The sequence below is a fragment of the Formica exsecta genome, unplaced genomic scaffold (assembly GCF_003651465.1).
Source record: "Formica exsecta isolate Colony F162 unplaced genomic scaffold, ASM365146v1 scaffold500, whole genome shotgun sequence".
Classification (NCBI taxonomy): Eukaryota; Metazoa; Arthropoda; class Insecta; order Hymenoptera; family Formicidae; genus Formica; species Formica exsecta.
The window spans coordinates 796,092-814,684 of record NW_021852243.1 but is presented as its reverse complement, the minus strand read 5'-3'; the positions used below and the strand labels follow the sequence as shown (position 1 = coordinate 814,684).

General features: G+C 31.0%; 3 protein-coding genes across 9 annotated transcripts in view; 2 read left to right on the top strand and 1 right to left on the bottom strand.

Annotated features, from left to right (window-relative positions):
- The window catches only part of LOC115241654 (orexin receptor type 2-like), a 36,223-nt gene extending 27,689 nt beyond the window's left edge, over positions 1 to 8,534 (top strand). For 3 of the 6 annotated variants that reach the window (XM_029817510.1, XM_029817512.1, XM_029817511.1), the window contains 3 exons: positions 1,020 to 1,179; positions 2,398 to 2,510; positions 6,904 to 8,534. In XM_029817510.1, the coding sequence (XP_029673370.1) occupies positions 1,020 to 1,179; positions 2,398 to 2,510; positions 6,904 to 7,130 (500 nt within the window). In that variant the 3' untranslated portion in view covers positions 7,131 to 8,534. Of the gene's footprint in view, positions 1 to 1,019; positions 1,180 to 2,397; positions 2,511 to 3,564; positions 3,865 to 4,566; positions 4,854 to 5,151; positions 5,200 to 6,903 lie in introns of those variants that run through there. The other 3 variants (XR_003884935.1, XR_003884937.1, XR_003884936.1) reach the window with 3 other exon arrangements.
- A 468-nt stretch (positions 8,535 to 9,002) lies between these two features.
- On the bottom strand, positions 9,003 to 14,601 carry LOC115241651 (protein CASC3-like). 2 transcript variants are annotated; one of them, XM_029817498.1, is made up of 9 exons: positions 14,322 to 14,601; positions 12,487 to 12,917; positions 12,259 to 12,391; positions 12,011 to 12,162; positions 11,516 to 11,928; positions 10,881 to 11,123; positions 10,720 to 10,752; positions 10,139 to 10,386; positions 9,003 to 10,049 (listed from the first exon to the last, which is right to left on the bottom strand). In XM_029817498.1, the coding sequence occupies exons 1-9, from the start codon at positions 14,418 to 14,420 to the stop codon at positions 9,429 to 9,431; spliced, it is 2,373 nt and encodes a 790-aa protein (XP_029673358.1). In that variant the 5' UTR covers positions 14,421 to 14,601; the 3' UTR covers positions 9,003 to 9,428. The 2 variants fall into 2 exon arrangements, with proteins under 2 accessions (XP_029673358.1, XP_029673359.1); XM_029817499.1 differs by lacking the exon at positions 10,720 to 10,752.
- Positions 14,602 to 14,773: 172 nt separating this feature from the next.
- LOC115241664 (endoplasmic reticulum lectin 1) lies at positions 14,774 to 18,475 on the top strand. Its single transcript, XM_029817534.1, has 8 exons — positions 14,774 to 15,098; positions 15,174 to 15,212; positions 15,330 to 15,503; positions 15,635 to 16,159; positions 16,622 to 16,675; positions 17,219 to 17,383; positions 17,450 to 17,689; positions 17,971 to 18,475. Exons 1-8 carry the CDS (start codon positions 14,985 to 14,987, stop codon positions 18,211 to 18,213), a joined length of 1,554 nt encoding a protein of 517 aa, XP_029673394.1. The 5' UTR covers positions 14,774 to 14,984; the 3' UTR covers positions 18,214 to 18,475.
- The last annotated feature ends 118 nt before the right edge of the window (positions 18,476 to 18,593 follow it).

Here is an 18,593-nt window from a genome sequence, read left to right as displayed (position 1 = left end):
ATATATACACAATATAATTGCTGTGTACACTTTTATAATTTTTTTACATGTATATTCAATATAATACATTAAAAGATATATAGACAGAGTTTTACGCGATTATACATGCATATAATACGTAAATGACACATATAACCAGTGTCTTTGTCAGATCATCTATGATCTTAGTACATGTTTGTTAGTTAGTACTTAAAACTAGTTAAATAACTCGAGTACTTCAAGCTAAGTACATATGATGATAAAAATAGTTCCTTTGAAATTGAAATTATATTCTGATTATGATGTAAGCCACTTATTATGAAATGTAATATAATTTCCAACGTTTTGAAATACAATATAAGTGTAGTAATTCTATATATAAACGAGAGAAATTGTCGAAATTATACTATATATACATATTTCACAATGAATATATAATATAATATATACAATAAAAAATTTTTTTGCATAAAATGCAAAAAAAACAGCTTAAAATAGAACATAGCGTAACTAATAAGAAAAGTTTAAAATTGACAAAATAAATTTTTAAAAAAGTTTAATTTCTCGCAAATTAATCAAACAGAATAATTGTAATATTTTATGTTTAACTTTGGCGAAACATATGTACCTATCAATTTTTTTTTATTTTAGAATATATAAATTCGTATAATTCTTAATTCTAAAAATATTGTAATTATTAACTTTTTCTAAAAACCCTTTTATTTTCAGTGAGAAAATATAAATTATTAATTTCACGATAAACTCCTCAAAATTGAAAAAAAAACCCATCATTTTAAAAATAAGCAAATTTTATAAATTTTTATGCTAACATTAATGTTAAAGATAATACATTCTATTTTGTTTCTAATCCATTAAAATTTTTACGCTGAGCTTTGCCGAAAGATAAATGCAATTCGAATATAATATTTTTCATTGAGACTAAAAAATCATTTCAAAGAAAAAATGATCTTTCTAATGTATATTGTTTGAAAGATATAATGATTAATTAAAAACTGATCATTGTTTATTAAATTCTACAGTATCCACTAGAATATGTCATTCAACTGAAATTCCATTGTCCAGAAGTGGAAATCCAGAGGGACAATTGAGATCTCGACGGAAGGCGGCAAAGATGTTAGTCGCCATAGTTATTACATTTGCAATATGTTTCTTCCCAGTACATTTGCTCTCTATTTTAAGGTACGTTTCATGATATCTGCAATATTTTGCGTATTTTCTCGTGTGTATAGAGTAACGCGTCAGTATGTTGCACAAGAATTAATGCATAGCTTATGTAGATATTACATTGAAATATTTATTAATGCGAAATGTCGACTATTCGATATTAAAATTTATATCAATAGATAAAGTAGAGCTTTCATTATATCAAAATTATTTTAATGTGTGAAATGACCGTAGGTTTTAAGTGCAATACGTGTTATTTTTTATCAATACAAATTCTATTAAACTTGATAAAATAATATTAAATTAAGAATGAGTTTAAAAAAATACATATTATTATAAAAAATTATAAAGTAGAAGATAATCACAATCGTTAATCTTGTAAAATTTTAAAAATGTTTTGTTTCAAATCTTACGCTGTTTGTATCTCGTAAATAAAAAGAATTTTTATAAAAAAATGCGTAAATGCGTAAATACGAAATATGTATACTGACAACCAAGAATATATAGTATTTTCAATTTCTCGGAAACGTAGCTGTTTCAAAGCAAAAAATATTTTTCCGATATGACGTAAATTATTTTTATTTCTACTGCATCCGATATTCTCTTTATACTTCTATCACTTGATAATTTATATACAAATTCTCCCAGATCTGTGCATTTTTTATCCATAAATTTTTTACCAGTTTAAAGGCTACTTTATAGAAAGATTTTATCTTTTGCCGCATTCACATTTGTTTCAATCTTCGACATTATATATCTTTATTATTTTCAAGTTACAAATATATTAAAATAAAGTCTACATAAAATAAAATTCATACATTTAATAAGAAATAAGCTAAATTCCCAAAAGTTTAGCACTTTATTATTAATTGTTTATAATTTAAAAATATAGCCCCCCAATTCTTTGTTGAGGAAATATTGATTTTAAATTAATCAAAGAATCCATTGAGAGATACGTATATAAAAGATAGCCCGCTAAGAGTCTGGGACTTTCTATATAAGAAAAAATGGAGACCAAATAGATAAGATAAATTATTTTTATTTTCGTAAGTGGTAGGAGAAATCAAAAGTAAAAAGAATTTAATAAGAGAATTTAGATAAGTTACTTTAATTTAAGTTAATAATTCTTTTTATATAGGTATACGACAGTGTTTTCTGCAAAAATAAGCATTTTCTGATCGGCTTATTCTAATTCGCTTTATATAATTGACATATTACAATTTATTGTTTTAGGTGTACCATGGCTTTACCGTCGAATCAATGGACCATTGCCTTTAGTCTAATCGCCCATTGGCTTTGCTATTTCAACAGTGCAGTGAATCCAGTCATTTACAACTTTATGAGCGGTAAGATTAACTCGCGCGTATTAGTACGATGCTTTTAAGCGTTTTTAATGCATGATCTGAAACTAATCTCAAATATCGTCGATAAAAAAATTGATTCCATTTACGGCAAATTTATTCTGAGATATATCTTGTATAGAATACATAAATATATGGTAATATTTCCCGGTGTTACATAAAATTACCGCACGTATAAAGTGACTTGTATTAAAATGCATGACACGTCAGTGGTAAGGCAATGCTCGCACGAGTCGTTGTGTCGGTTGCTGCTTTTCGCCATGTAAAACTGGTCTATTTTTCACGCGACATTAGCTCTCGCGACAGCAGTTGTCAAAAATCTCAATTCATTTTTTCCGCTTCGTAAAAAGATCGCGATGCTTTTCTAGACAAACTCGCGCGATACATAACGAACAAAATAAGTAAGTTTTCTATAAATGCTGTATTGAACATATAAACTATACAATTTAATCAATTAAGATTTTGTTAATCATAATTAAAAGAATTTCTCGTCTATCATCTTCTACTGAGAAAACGCGCAAAAAGGGATGGAAAAAAGACATGAATGTTTCCATGAATTTCTTCATAAAATATTACTTTTTTTATATATGTGTATATTATAAATGGTCAGATGTTTCTTCATTAAGATTAGATTTAATTTTACATAAATGTAATACTTGTCCTTTCAGCAAGTATCTACACAGATTATAAATTTTAATCCTCAAGTTATATATATTACATGCATAGATCCATATTAAATCTCTATGTAGTTTCGCGAGAATATATGTATATATACATATGTATATATGTATATATATGATGTCATTAAATTTTAGTTAATTTACAAATTTTGGTTACAAAATTGGGATTGCATTGAAGATTAAAGAATAATAGATAAGGAGAATATTCCGAGCAAAAGCAGATTTAATGGGTCTCAGACGGCGTTTTATGAAGATTAAACGTAAGACGGAACTTAAATAAGGTCGCAGACGCATACGCCGGCTACTAATGAACTCGCCAAATCTAGTTATGGGGAATTATTCGGTGCTCTACTTTGCAGGTAAGTTCCGGCAAGAGTTCCGTTGTAGTTTTCAAAAGTGCGGCTCGCCTAGCAAACAGATGATTACGCAGTCGGCGGCCCATCGGCATCTGTTACCGTACGGAGATGAATACACGAGGAGATGCCATACGAGCTTGCGAAATCAATCGTTTTGACATGCGGCGAAACGAGTAACGAAACCGACAAAAATACACCTTGACGCACCTGTACGAACAAGCATCGTGGCCGAGACGGCATTCGACGTCGGAATAAGAACGGATTCGCATATCGATACTCGTTAAATCGATCGTGTACCTTAGGGTAAGCTATAGTTATTGCCCTCCCCCTGCCTCCTATTACATTAGACTCGGATAAAGTATTATATTATTATGAAAGTCTCTCTATTAGAAAATTTATAGGTAATAGGTTCAAAGATAATTAAAGAATTTTAGACTCGTAAGACCGTAAAAATTGGTTTAGACTTATTAGCTATACAATACACAAATTTACTTATTAATGCATCATATTAATTAAAATGATCATGAAATATTATTAATAGAGTATCATTCTCAGATATGAAGCCGTATAAATGCAAAGATTTAAGCTGCAATCACACTTTGCGTAAAATCACCGTCATGTCAATATAACGTCAAACATTTTCACATACACTGAGAAAAAAAAGTTGTTAACTTGACTAAATGCGTTCAACTAATTATTATTTCTTTAATTGAAATATTTAAGTATTTAAATTAAATATGACATATTAAATCTAACATGACGTATTTGACTTAAGTACTTAAATATTTCAATTAAAAAAATGATAATCAGTTGAACGCATTTAGTCAAGTTAACAACTTTTTTTTCTCAGTGTAGGTTTTAAATGTCGGTGACGGTCAGTACATATTACTCCATTTAAAATCCATATAAAAATATTTCAAGTTACGTTAACGTAACGATGGCATTATGTATAGTGTGCATCCAACTTTATTCTTTTATATTATTTATCAACGAGTCTGATTGTAGAACATCGACATACCTGACACGTAAATACCTGGCGAACATATGAATACCTGCGATGATCGCGCGCCAATCTCATTTTCGCTGCACTTGGATGAGAAAAATAACGACTGTGGGTGGGCTATGCGAAGAGGATTGTTTTCTTTCGAATCCGGGCAGACAAAAGTGAGATCGTTAATGCTGAAATCACAATATTTTGTGTAATAGCAGTTATATACGTGATATTCATTACGTTACGCGATAAACGTTCGATATTTTATGAGAGACGTTCGCGATAATTTTTTGCGAGCGCGAGATTAGTTTTTAGAAAAAAGCAATCGAGAATACAAAGTGATATGGATGCAATTCCGTGATTCAAAATCTATATTTGAAACTCGCGATATCGCTTACTGATAATATCAAAATGATCGCAGCTACTAGCTTCGTTTTTTAGCTACAATTTCCTTGCATTTTTAAAATTATTGTATATATATATTAAACGAACAGAGCTGCTATTTAATGCAGAAATACACGATTCGAGATATTTTAATATTAGAAATAATTGAAATATAAATTATTGCAAATAAATGTAATAAATATATCTAATTATAGAACGGCGTACCTGGCGATGATCGTTCATCAATCGCACTTTTCACGATCAACGAGGATACAAGGATGATATAATTAACCGCCCGGATATAGACATGAATAACGGATATAATGTCGTGTAACAGCGGTTGTACACGACATTAACGTTAAAACGAGCACACTTGCGATAATTCCTCGCGCGCGAAATTCACTTTAGATAATAAGAATCGCGAAAAATACGGAGCGATTCGAACGCGATTCCGCGATCCGTTGACGACGATCTTCCGCAATTCACGGCGATACGAACTTTCGAGAATCGCAATATCACTTGTATCGATAGTATCAAAACAATCGATGCTGCCATCTTGGCTTTAGTTGCATTTCCTACGTTCACGTAATTTTTCCCTAGAAACGAAAATGTAATGGTGAAACTTTTTACGTTTCTGCCGCTAGAGGGGAAAATTACTGAATCGCACAATAAATGACTAACCTTTAGAAAAAATACAGAGAGAATGATGTAAATAGATATGGATTGTTTCAAAAAGATGCAATAAATGCAAGTAATTACGGAATGGCATACCTAATGACGATCGTTCATCGATTGCACTTGCCATGCATTTGAATGAGATACGCAACGAGAAGGATCTCGATCGATTCCCCGGCTACGAGACAACCGATACTGAAATCGCGATATTGACGTTATAATAGCTGCTGTGTACGGCGTTTACATTACGACGAGCACTTTATATGGCGCTTCCGATTTCTTCCTCCGCGAGATTTAGATAGCAACGATCGCGAAAAAATGCGGAGCGATTCGAACGCGGATCTGCAACATGTTGACGACATACTTTACTGTGATTTGAAATTTTCGAGAGCGATTCTCGAAGTACTAGAACGGCGAACCAATCACGGTCGTGTTAGATCCGTGCAATTACGAGTTTAGAAGTAGCGAAATCGGGCCAATCACAGTAGTCATTTAATGTAGGAGCGAAATTCAAAATACTTTAATAGATATTAGATATATTCCTCTCTTTTAAAAATAGAGATTATATAATTAATATAATATATATTGCAGCAACTTTCATTTTTAACGTAATTTGCAATATTAAAATAATATCGAAATATCGAAACGCGGAATAAAATTCAAAATTTGCTTATTTACTTTTTAAAAATTGTATTAAAATATAAATCACATAAAATACTTTGAACATTCGACGAAATATTTCATAAACAATGCAAAGTTAAATATGCCTAATCTTCGAAGTTAGGAATTGCTTTAAAAGCTCTTTGAATTTTTCTATCCCTTTTTCTAATCGTTTTATAGTGTGTTTTTCTGTGTTGATGGAATTAATTAAATTATATCTTTAAAAAACATTGAAATCTAAATAATACATAAGTATATACCAAAAATATCTGTGTTTTATCTGCGAGATTATAGAATCTCTCTAACTCTTTTATCGTTCTCCTTTTTTACATGTGTTCTGTTTCACATTTTATATTTTTTTATTACTTGTGCAATTTTTTATACCTTATGCTACAAATATCCCACAATATCTATTTAGCATTAGATATAAATTCATATTTAAAATAAAAACTTACAAATTATAGACTTTTTCTAGTCTTTTGCTTTTGGATATACATATGCTTCATGTATAATTTTTATATCTTTTCCTGCGTCTTTTATTACACTTTATGCTATGTAGCAATAAATATTCGTTTCGTATAAAGTATAACTGGATATATAAAGATTACACAACGTATATATGTTTGTTGCAGGAAAATTTCGCAAGGAGTTCAAGCGTAATTTTCGACGTTTCCACAACAAAACCTGCATCCATAAACGTGAATATAATACGGACATCTCGAATCCTCTTAAACAGAGATCTCGAACATACACGAGATCAGTTCATACGCTGTCCAATAATAATAATGTTCAACAAAGTACCGAGGTAATACCTCTTAGTGCTATAATCAATATACCACAGAGTGAGAAACAGGAATAAATATCATTTCTGTTTCTGCATCTCGTACCCCAAAATACACAATGTTCTTTTCCATGTAAATATTTTAAAATCGATACTAGTTTCAGCAGAGATAAAAATAAACGTTTTTAATATTATAAAATAATATTAAAAGAACATTTGGTGGTTTTGGGATGCTTTGTACAACGATGAAATATAGTTCAAATTATTCCTATGTACTATTGTTATATATATATATAAAAGTACGTCTCTCGTTCAAAAATGGCTTTTCTTATAGTTTTGCTGAATTAAAATGAATAAGCAATTATATGAATTTGCGCAGTATCGTTGAATTCACTGCTTTAAACATTCTACTTTATTGTACTGTAGATGTAAATGACAATACATTGTAAAACCCTAATGGGGGAATGGCGGGCTTTTATGTTTATTGCAACATCAATTGACACGAACACGTTCTTTGTGTTTAGCAACATCTCTGTATTTCCACGTCCGTCTTTTACAATAGATGCGTTCGGGAAGCACACTTTTAACATTGTGAACGTGCTCTATCTTTGTTCAATTTTTAGTAAATAACAAAGATAGAACGCCGCTTTTAGCGCGTAAACGTGCGAACCGAACGCAACCAATGTCCAACGCCATATTCCCTCTCCACCTGACCCGTAGTCCCACGAGATTTTCCGTAAGCGCTAGTGTCGCACTCGTCAACCAATCATCGAAGTAGTTGCCGCTGCGCGCGCAGACAGCGGACTGTTAATTAATACAGCGTACAGCAAACTATACAAGTCAAACTTAGGTTAAAAGATAAAATAGTTTACAATACATCACAATTAAAAAATGCAGACTTTAACACATAATTAAATTTAAACAAACAAATGCTACTTTGTAAATATAAAGCGTTATGTTCTATCTATTTGGTATAATTTAAAAAATTCAATGTTTCGTTTTGTGTATTATTTGTAATATTTATTTTCTATGATACATTTGGACATATCAGAATATATCTACAAAGTTTAATAAAGTGTGTGTAATTCTTCTTAAAGTTATTATAAAGTTATTACACATACGGTACTAGTTATATAAACTGTACAATATGCTAGAACAAATTACGTGTCCTTTCTTGACTCATTTTCATTTAGTTTTACAGCTTATTGCGCAAAAGTGCAAGTTTTTCATCATATATAAATTTCTTATTGAAAATTCTTTTATAGAATTTTGTTTCTTACAATTTTGTACAACTTTGCCGTTACTCCTAAATATAATTGTGGCGAGTTAAAAAAAAAAAATAAATAAATTATTTCTTTCTTAGTGCACTTTCACCGTTTTTAAAATGTGTAAAAGTTTAATTATTTTATTTAATTGATGAAGTTCTCTATTATATTCAATTCAGACCTTAGATTCGTAGCTTAAATATCATAAAAAAAAAAAGGAAATTTGTATATATATTATTTATGACAATAGCCACTTTGTAAAACTCAAAATATGTAAATAAAATATCATAAAGAAAGAATCATTATAATATAAAAGAAAGAAAAAGCGATAAGTAGATATTATATCTATTTTTTTCCGCTGTTTTCTTTACACATTTTCTAAAATAAATATTTTTTCAGCTTTTCGTCTGTCAGAGAAAGAAAAGAAAAAAAAAAAAGTGTAGAAATATGTAAAGAAGACAGAGATGAAAACAACAAACATATCTGTTAAATTAAATATTGGTATTATCCCCAGATTGCATACAAAATATTATTTCTCTACATGTACAAAGAGATGCACAACTTATATGTTGTTCAATGAAATGTATTTCATTAATATTATAACTACAAACATTTCTGCACTGTAGGTAGTCATAACATTGAAAAAGTGTATCACATAGTCGTAACATTGTATATATATATATATATATATATATATATGTATATATATATGTATATATATATATATGTATGTATATATAGAATTATCAGTTTTATATATATCAAGTCACAGTCACATGGCCCGCGCAGCTGCCGACTCTGCCGAGTATATTACATGATAATGTCTTTTGCTAAATAATGACCAGGTATATAGATAGATTTTGCATACGAAAAAATCATCGTTATTTTATATACCAAGCAATAACATCAGCATTATAAGACTGCTATTTGAATATTTATTATTAATACAAATATGGATTATTGTTTCCATAAGTTAATAAGAAGCAACGTTCCCCAATCGCATTGTGAATAGTCCGCAGAGCGACATCCATCTATCCAACTTGCGACAAGAGGAACGCGATCGCTGTGTATGTGAATGCGAAGCGCAAATAATAATTATTATTACCTTTTTTTAAGCTGCAGCTTTTTCCACAATAGTACTCTCGGGAATCGCGGATTCAATATTACCTAATTCGCGTTCAGTCTCAACGACAGCCAACGTCGTTGGACTGTCTGCAATCGTATTTTTTTCATTAGAAGTTGTTTCCAACAGTTCTTTGACACTGATGTTATCCTCCAAGTTATCCTTTTGAACAAGCGCGTCAACAATGATACGAGTATCGACGTTGGTATTTATTTCTACTTTCTCATCCGCGTCATTCACTGTTCTGACCATGTCCGAAATTTGATTCTCTTGAGACTCTTGATCCGGAGTGTATGACTGCTCGACTTGTGCACTGTCGAATTGTCCCGGCATTGGTTTTTCGTCACTTTCCACCGCGTTACCACTCTTGATTTCATGTTGTTCAATCTGTTGTGTATTACTACCCGATTGATTATTCTGATACTGCTGAGTGCTTCTACCTCTTCCTCTTCCGCTTTGCTGATTATCAGGCGGTGGAAGAATGGGTATCGCCGCTTTCGGTCGCCGCATAAGAGCTGCTTGTTGTTGCTGCTGCTGTTGTTGCGCTGGACTGTAATAAGTACACCCTTGTGGTTGGAACAATTCTTGTGGTGGCGGTGGCCCTTGAGGCTGCAAGCATACAAAGTGCATTATATTCCTCTCTTTCTTTTGCAAACTGTTTGTTTCGTCTTATGTTTAAATAAATTTATTGTTCTCACCTGTACCGAAGGATTATATCCCTGATAACCTTGAAAGTTTGGTGAAAATGTTGGTCCATTCGGACCAGGAACATAATTAATTATACTAGGAGGCGCCGTTTGAGGAGGTATGAATTGTGGTGGTGGTACTAAAAATGCCGGCGGCGCGTAACTAGCAGGTTGTCCACCGGGTGGTAAAGAAATAACAGGTTGTCCTGTTATGGGTGCTGTGGCTGGAGAAGGCTGTTCGAAATGACCTTGTGGATAACCTGAAACAATAAAAGGTGACAAATTAATTGAATCGGATGAAATGTTTTATGAAATGAATAAAAATGATTATATTTTTAATTTATTTTTAATTAATCAAGAAATTCGTATGTAATGAGAATTCGGTATATGCTATTATTGCCATTAACAAGTTTTAAGTATGAGCTAATAATTTCCATTTCTATATCCTTTTCTAATATATTGAGGTTTTTAAATCGGTTTTTATAATTTTTTCAAAAAAATAACATTAAAAGCTTTAGAGATAAAAACATTTGTTTGAAGATATATGTATATATATTAGAATAACTCTGTATATGTATTCTTTTCTTTCTTACCTTGAGATTCTAAAACAGCTCTTGAATTTCCAGCTAGATATGCAAAAGTGACATATTCATGTTAAATATATTGTATTAAAGACATGTAAAATATATTATTATAATCGGCTTAGTATATTTAAATGCAATTTAAAATAAGATATATCAATATGTATTATTACCTTGAGGTGGAAAATACCCATGTTGAGCGTGTTGAGATGGATAATTTTGTTGCGTGGAAGTTTCTGAAATAGTAGGTCGTTGACGAAGACTGGAGTATCGTTTAGGTCTGCTTCCAGAACTATCTTGTTGCTGTATTGTTTGTTGTTGCGCATGCGTTTGTTGCTGATGTGACTGTTGCTGTTGTTGCATTCTAGGTGGTACTGTGTTTGATCTATGTTGATTGGAGGATGCAAAAAAGCCTTCTACACAAATTAGAAGATAAAGATAAAGATTAATCTAAAAACACTGCAATTATCTAATTAAAAATTTAAGCTAAAAACTAATATAAAATAATATAACATCTTTGTTGAGAATGAGAAAAAAGATTAATTTCTTGTTTTTACATCTTAATCACCAAATATTTAGAATAAAATATTAAAAAGAAAAATACCAAAAAATATAATTAAGAAAATATTACCAACATACCGCATATTTTTAATTGATAAAAAATTGTTAATTTTATAAGATTTTAACTTTTTCAACTTAAAACAATATTTATGCAAATCTTATTATTAATCATAAAAAAATATTCAATAAATATACTTCTTACATTCCTTAATTTTCTTTAAAAACGCTATACTTAATAAAAACTTACTATTATGTCGTACAGGCTGATGATATTGACTATCATCATTAATATTGACTTGTTTCATATCATGAACAAGCTGGTGCTCGTCATTATGCTGCGCAGTATTGTTCCGTCTATTCTCGATTGTAACTGAACCAGGGCCACGTCCCTTCGATTTATTCTCAACTATTCTGTTAGTGACCATGTTGTTATTAGCATTGGACTTGAAACCCCTTCCACGCGTCCTACTCGCGGCCAAGCTTACAGACTCTGGGGGATTCCTCTTGTTACTCTCCCTTGGTGATGTTTTGATATTAGCTGATTTTTCTGCATCACCACCAGATCCTGCGCTTCCATTTGTATTTTGATTTTGAACAATATGCTTGCCATCCTTTTTCCAAGATGTATTGGTAGATTCGTCTGAAGCCTTATTTTCATTTCTGTAACAATTTTTAATATAAAGTTTCGTCGATAAGATTTGCTTTGTAAATATAATATAGAAAAACCATTATATATACATACATGAATGTATTAGAGACAGTAGTAGGCTTAGTCTTTGTGTTATCCTGCTGAGATTGAAGTGGCGGAAAATTTTGTGTTTTATTTTGTGTTTTGTTCTTGCTACTGTACCAAGCTGATGAAATTACAGGCTCCTCTACTTTACTTGAAGTGTTCTATATTAATTTTAAAAAACAAAATATAATATTTAATAGAATTTATAGAAATTAATTTTGTAATAAATAACATCATATATATTTTGTTACATTTACCTTACTATTACCAAGAGCAGGAAAATCTTCACTATTTTTTTGGAAGCGTCTGTTGTTTCCTCTACCAGGAGTAGTAGTTTTCCCATAAGCATCTTCATCTTCCCAATTCCTTGTATATTTGTTAGGCCCACGACTAAAAATATACATAATTAGTAATTTGTAACATAAGAAAATTACTATTAACATATATAAAAAAATATAGTATGCTATATATACTAATAAACTCACCCATATCTTCTTCTCCTTCTAGCTCTAGGTGGTCCTTCTTCATTTCTAATATCATAACCATAAGTTGCTATCAATTCTTCGGGTCTTTTTGGAGCTTGTTCTTCATCATTATATCGATCGTGGTCCCACCTATCTTCCTTATCCTTCCATACCTTCTTCTCCTTAGTTTCTTTTGCACTTGTTTGTGTTTCTGCGTTATTATCAGTTACTTCATCAGTTGTACGATCATCGTGCTCGTAAAATGTTCCTCGTTTCGGAATATACTGCGGATTACGTCTGTCCTCGTCGTCGTCTAATTTCTTTTGCGGTTTCTCTTCCTCTTGACCATCTCCGCTTTCACGTTGTTCACCACCTTCCTGCGATTCGGCATCCGAATCACTTTCATAAATGTCACATTCTGAATCTTGATGTCCATCAGTCTGTTCACTACTCTATAAAAAAGTCAATGTAACAATAGTCAATACATTTGTCAATAAAACATTATTGAAAAACAATAGTTCACACACATTATTTGTTATTACAAAAATTATATAAAAATATTTCTATCAAAATATTCAATATTGATAAGTTTTAAATATATATATATATAAGCTTTATAAAAATGTTATTAATAATTTCACAAATAAATAAATAATAGATTGTATTTAAAGTATTTCTAACATATATTTAGCATTAATCATAAATATCATAAACATAGTATTTCCTTTTTTTTTGTATATGTACTTTTACATAATAGATATTTTTGTCCATATGTTAATTAATCTTATTAATAGGACATATTTATTTTTAGTTCTTTGTTTACTCGGTGCTATGATCCAAAGAAAAACAAAAAAAAGTGTTTTTGTATATTTACTGAACAGCTAATTAAAAGTAAAGGTGCTAGAATATCATTTTTTTCTACCATCTCAAGTATATATATATATATATTGTATGTGTGTGTATCAAAATATAAAAAAATATTTCTATAATTAGCCTATACAATCTATTTTGACAACAATAATTTTTTGACAAATTAAAAGTCAAAATATAGAAAAATAAAAATTTAATAGATTTAATTGTTAGATCTTTCCATCCATTTTAGTAAGCAATGATAAACATTTTGTTATGTCAAAGAGTTTATTATAAAAAAGAAATCTCAACTTTATATATAGTTTTCTAATATATTTAGAATCCAAAAGTTTTTTATACGACAATAATGGAAACAATTATTATTCCTCTTAGTTTTATTTTTTACTTTTAATATACGATAATTAATATGAACTATGTGCAACATAGTCAAGGAATAACATGTATGCAAACAAGTCAAAAGATAACACTAGATTAAACTGCATTCAACAAAAAATAAGAGATACTTGTTTTACTAATAATACATTGATACGTTGATAGAAAAAATTCCAAAAATTTTCAAAACTTTCAAATACATTTCAAAAATTTTTAATAATATATATCAATTGATATACATTATAAGATCGCGAGATACGTAATGCATATCCGTTAGAAAAGGACAATTTTAAAAATCATCGTCGATATATATAAATTAGCGACGAAAGAATGAGCTTTAGGCTTTTATAATAGTACTCGTGACACAAAAAAATGTGATAGTAGAATTTATGATAGTGCCGATCGCAACTCATGGGTCTACTTAATTTTGCGATCTGCTCTCGATTGTAGATTCGCGCAATGAACTCTCGTCGTCTCATCCCGCATAGAAGGATAAAATTCTAATCGTGTGTAAGACGCTGTGCTACACGCGAAAACATGTGCTCTTCTCCGAGGGATCCTTTGTACCGAGATAAGATTTCTCTCGGGGAAAGAAATTTTCGACGAACACTTACCTGGGTCTCCTTTGTCGCGTTCAGCTCCTCGCAAGAGTCCGAGAGATCGTCAGAGCCGCACGATTGATTGGATTTTCGACGTCGCCGTGTGTCCGACATGTTTTACTCGGGTCGAAAGATAAACTACGACGTTTCTGTACAGTTTCGTCGTGTCAGTCGCGAAAATTAACAGAAGAGAAAACCGATCACTGCGGGATACCTTGCGTGAGCTGTGTCAAGCCGAGTTCTCGTCACGAATTAACGACCACATATCGAGAATCTACAAGAGTGGCGACTCAACTCTGAATTGATTTCGCAATGATATCTCGCGGCGAAAAGTAAAGTTCCAAAGTCAGATCTGCCAATATCGAAAAAAATAAATTTTCCGCACCCACGAGATTTTATGACGTCATTGATGGAACTAGATGTGTCACGCAGCACACTGCGTGCTAATAATGGAACAATTTTTCAGTACTGTCAGTGCATATCGGAACACACTTTTGATATCTAGCAAAATAAGAAACGTATTCAAGATATAACAATTTTTTTTTTGCTCATTTACTTCGCGCTTCTGTTGGTATTTGGTATCGTCTGTCTGTCGGCGCAATTACGCGAAGCACAATTGTCAATTAAACATAATTGACACACGACGAAAAACGAAACATGATAAAATAATCGAGAAAGATGTGGGGAAATTACAGGGGCATCTATAATGTACTGTGCGTTTTAATCTCTGTTGTTTACGGACACGATTTTCGACACATTAAAATCTCATTAACCCCTCGGTACATCCTCACAGCTAATTATTGTTTGTAATACCGGGGGCGCGCGCACCCTCGATACGACCGTGAGCGCGCCGCCCGCCGGCCACAGCGCGTGATTGGTCGCAAAAAGAGTGATACGGAATTATTAGTAAGTATAATCGAACGCTTCTCCATAAATTTGTGATTCAAACGTGCTTATATTTGCGAGTAATGATTTCGTTCTTTATCTAAATTATATACGCGTGACGTGTATCTTTTTTTGCAGAAACCTCACTCGAATGCGGAACCATATTTTATAACTACAGCTAATAATGAACAATATAAGTGCTTAATCCCAGATGCACCGGAACAGGAACACGAATACAGTGAATCGTATAACGGACCAAATCCGATACAACTTTTGCAACCAATATTTGCTCAAAACAGTTGCTCTTACAGGGTATGTGTTTGTACATTCTTGTGTAATTCTCTATATAATTTCTCATTCTTTCTGTCCATTGTGTCATTTTTATTAATAAACATATGTTGTTGTACATTGTGTAATTGTCCGAATTTAATTTTGTCAAACAGCTTGAATCATATTGGACTTATGAATTATGCCATGGTAAATATGTGCGGCAATATCACGAAGATAGGGAAGGAAAAAAAATTAAGTTGCAGGAGTATTATCTTGGCACTTTAGACAAGGCACAAAAATTGAAACTCTCGGCTTTTTATGATGAACAAGCAAAGAACCCTAACAGAAAATTAAATATACCAATTAAAAAGATTGATGGTATTAATATGCCATATGTCGAAATTGAGATGATTGATGGTACGATGTGTGATTTGAATAACAAGCCAAGAACCATCAAGGTGTTATATGTCTGCTACAGACATGGTAAACATGACGTGTATTCACTCAAGGAAACAATGACCTGTGAATATGAAGCAGTAGTGCTCTCACCAGCACTATGCAGTCATCCAGATTATAAACCGCAAGATACTGGAGAAAATGAAATTACATGTCAGCCTGTTGGTAATGCACCAAAGAAACCAAAATCGCTTATGTTGATGGAACTAGAAAGTATGAAAACGCGCCATCAACAAACAAGGGTAATTTTGCGATGAATATTTAGCACTTGTAGATTTTTTTCTACATCTGCTTATTTTGTATATTTAAGTATTGTTTGATGTATATCTTTTGTTATATGTGTTAATAATAATTATCTTTAATTTTTATTAATTTTAGAGTTGGAAAGAAATTATTTTGTAAAAATATTTAAATGTTAATAGCAGATTTGTATTACATACTAAAAAATATTTCAGTGACCTTATATCTTTTGAAAACTTAATAGAACAACATAGAAAAGTGCTTATATATCACTATATATCTAATCTGATAACTAATACATCTTATTTTAATTAAGGCTTTAACAATTCTTTAAGAAGTATAATAGAATTCTACGCAATAGAATATTTTTCCTGACTTTTTAATTTTAGGTACTAAACAATTTTTTGTTTTCTTTTTCTAGTTTATTTGCTGTTTATTTATTGTCTTAATTATTTGTTGCACAGGATGACAAGCAGCAGAAAGTATATGCAATCTTCCGTGTAGATAAGGAGGGCCAGGTTAGAATATTTTGTATATATTGGGAGAAAAGGGGAAGGGAGGATTAATGCTTGTCAATCATGTAGTATCATTAACTTTTGCAAATGGGTTTTAATTCTGTCCCTTCTTTATCTACATACTTGGGCATTTTATCCGTTGTTACTTCACCAATGTTAAATTCATATTTGTTGTCATTTGGAAACATCATTATCACATTGTTATGTAGGATATAATTTCTTATCTTTACATTATCAGTGTTACATATCCTGCGCAATAACATGTATATTTTTATCATTATTATGTTATATAGTAACAGTAGCATCAAATGAAATATAATGACATCTCTTGTACATGTATACATTTGAAGTAATTTATTATATCAGTTTGCTGCATAATTGTGTCCGTGTGTATGTATACACAATAATTATTTCTTTTAAAATTAAGTAAAGGAGATTTAAAATCTTTTTTATAAATATTAATTGTGCATCTTTTTTCATATAGAATCATATAGAAAATAAATAATATAGAAAATAATATAAAAAATTGTAACAAATTGATTACAGGATGGCGAGCAAAGAGTAAGGGTTGAGATACATCCATTGGAGGATGTTACGGATAAGAATGGCAATGTCGACGAATCTATCAATGCAATAACTGATCAGAATATTAGTCCTGCCGAAGTCAGTCCTGTTCAGAGTTTCCTCAATGGAAAGAATTGCTTGCACGGGGCAAGTATTCATAATCATTATTTCTTTTATCAATATATTCTTAACAATATTTTATTATATTGATAGGGTAATGGCTGGTGGAAGTATGAATTCTGTTATGGCCGTTCTGTCGTGCAATATCATATAGAAAGAGATGGTACAAAAACGATTGTCAATCTCGGTAGATTTGATAGACAAAAACATTTGGAGTGGATTGCCGCGCATCCAAACAAGAAACCCAAACCATTAGAGTTAAGAAAACACCTTTCACATTTTTATAGCGACGGAAGTAGCTGCGATAAGACTGGAACTTCTAGACAAACTGAAGTATGCATTATTATTATGAAAGATATTTTTGGTTTTCTAAGCTAAATAAAAAATATCTTATTAATATCACACTAATTTGGCGAATAATTTTATATGCTTCATTGTTCTTTTTTATTTATGTATGGCCGATTAGAGAGTGTATCAAACTAGCGGGCTTTATGATTGTTTATTTTTCAACTAGCGTGTGATAATAATCAACGATTTACGTGTAGACACCTGTCTGATATCTTTTTGTTTATTTTTTTTTTTTTTTTTTTTTTTTTTTTTTTTTTTTTTTTTAGGTAAAATTGAAATGTGTGGAGAACCATACCGCAAGCCCATCTAGTGTATCGTTATTTTTATTGGAACCAAAAACATGTGAATACATTCTAGGAGTTGAATCACCATTGATCTGTGATATCTTAGAATATGCCGATGAAAATGGACTTTTAAATGAAAAGTTTCAAGCGAATTTCGATAAATTGAAATCTACAGCCTTGCATTTTGAGGATTTAGACGAGCGAATAGCTAACGAAGATGATTAGAGCAATTGATTTATTTCTTCGATGTCGATTAAGTCATCAAAACGTTTGTTAAGTATAAAAATTTGCATTATTATTTATTAAGTATATAATTGTATGATATAAAACATTAATATGAGTGAAATCGAAATTAATTAGATTACATATTTACGTTTGGTGTGATGTTAAAAAGACTTGCATTCCAAACTATCTAACAATATAAATATTTAATAATGCCATGTGTAATTGTTTTTCTATCATGTACAATAAATGCATATCAAAAAGGTTAATCGCGTTCTAGCGTGTGATGAAGTTTATAATGTGTGTATCCAAATATCCAAACGATCTATTGGAAAATTTTTGATTTTTTTCAGATTAAATAAGAGATATGCCAATATATTAAC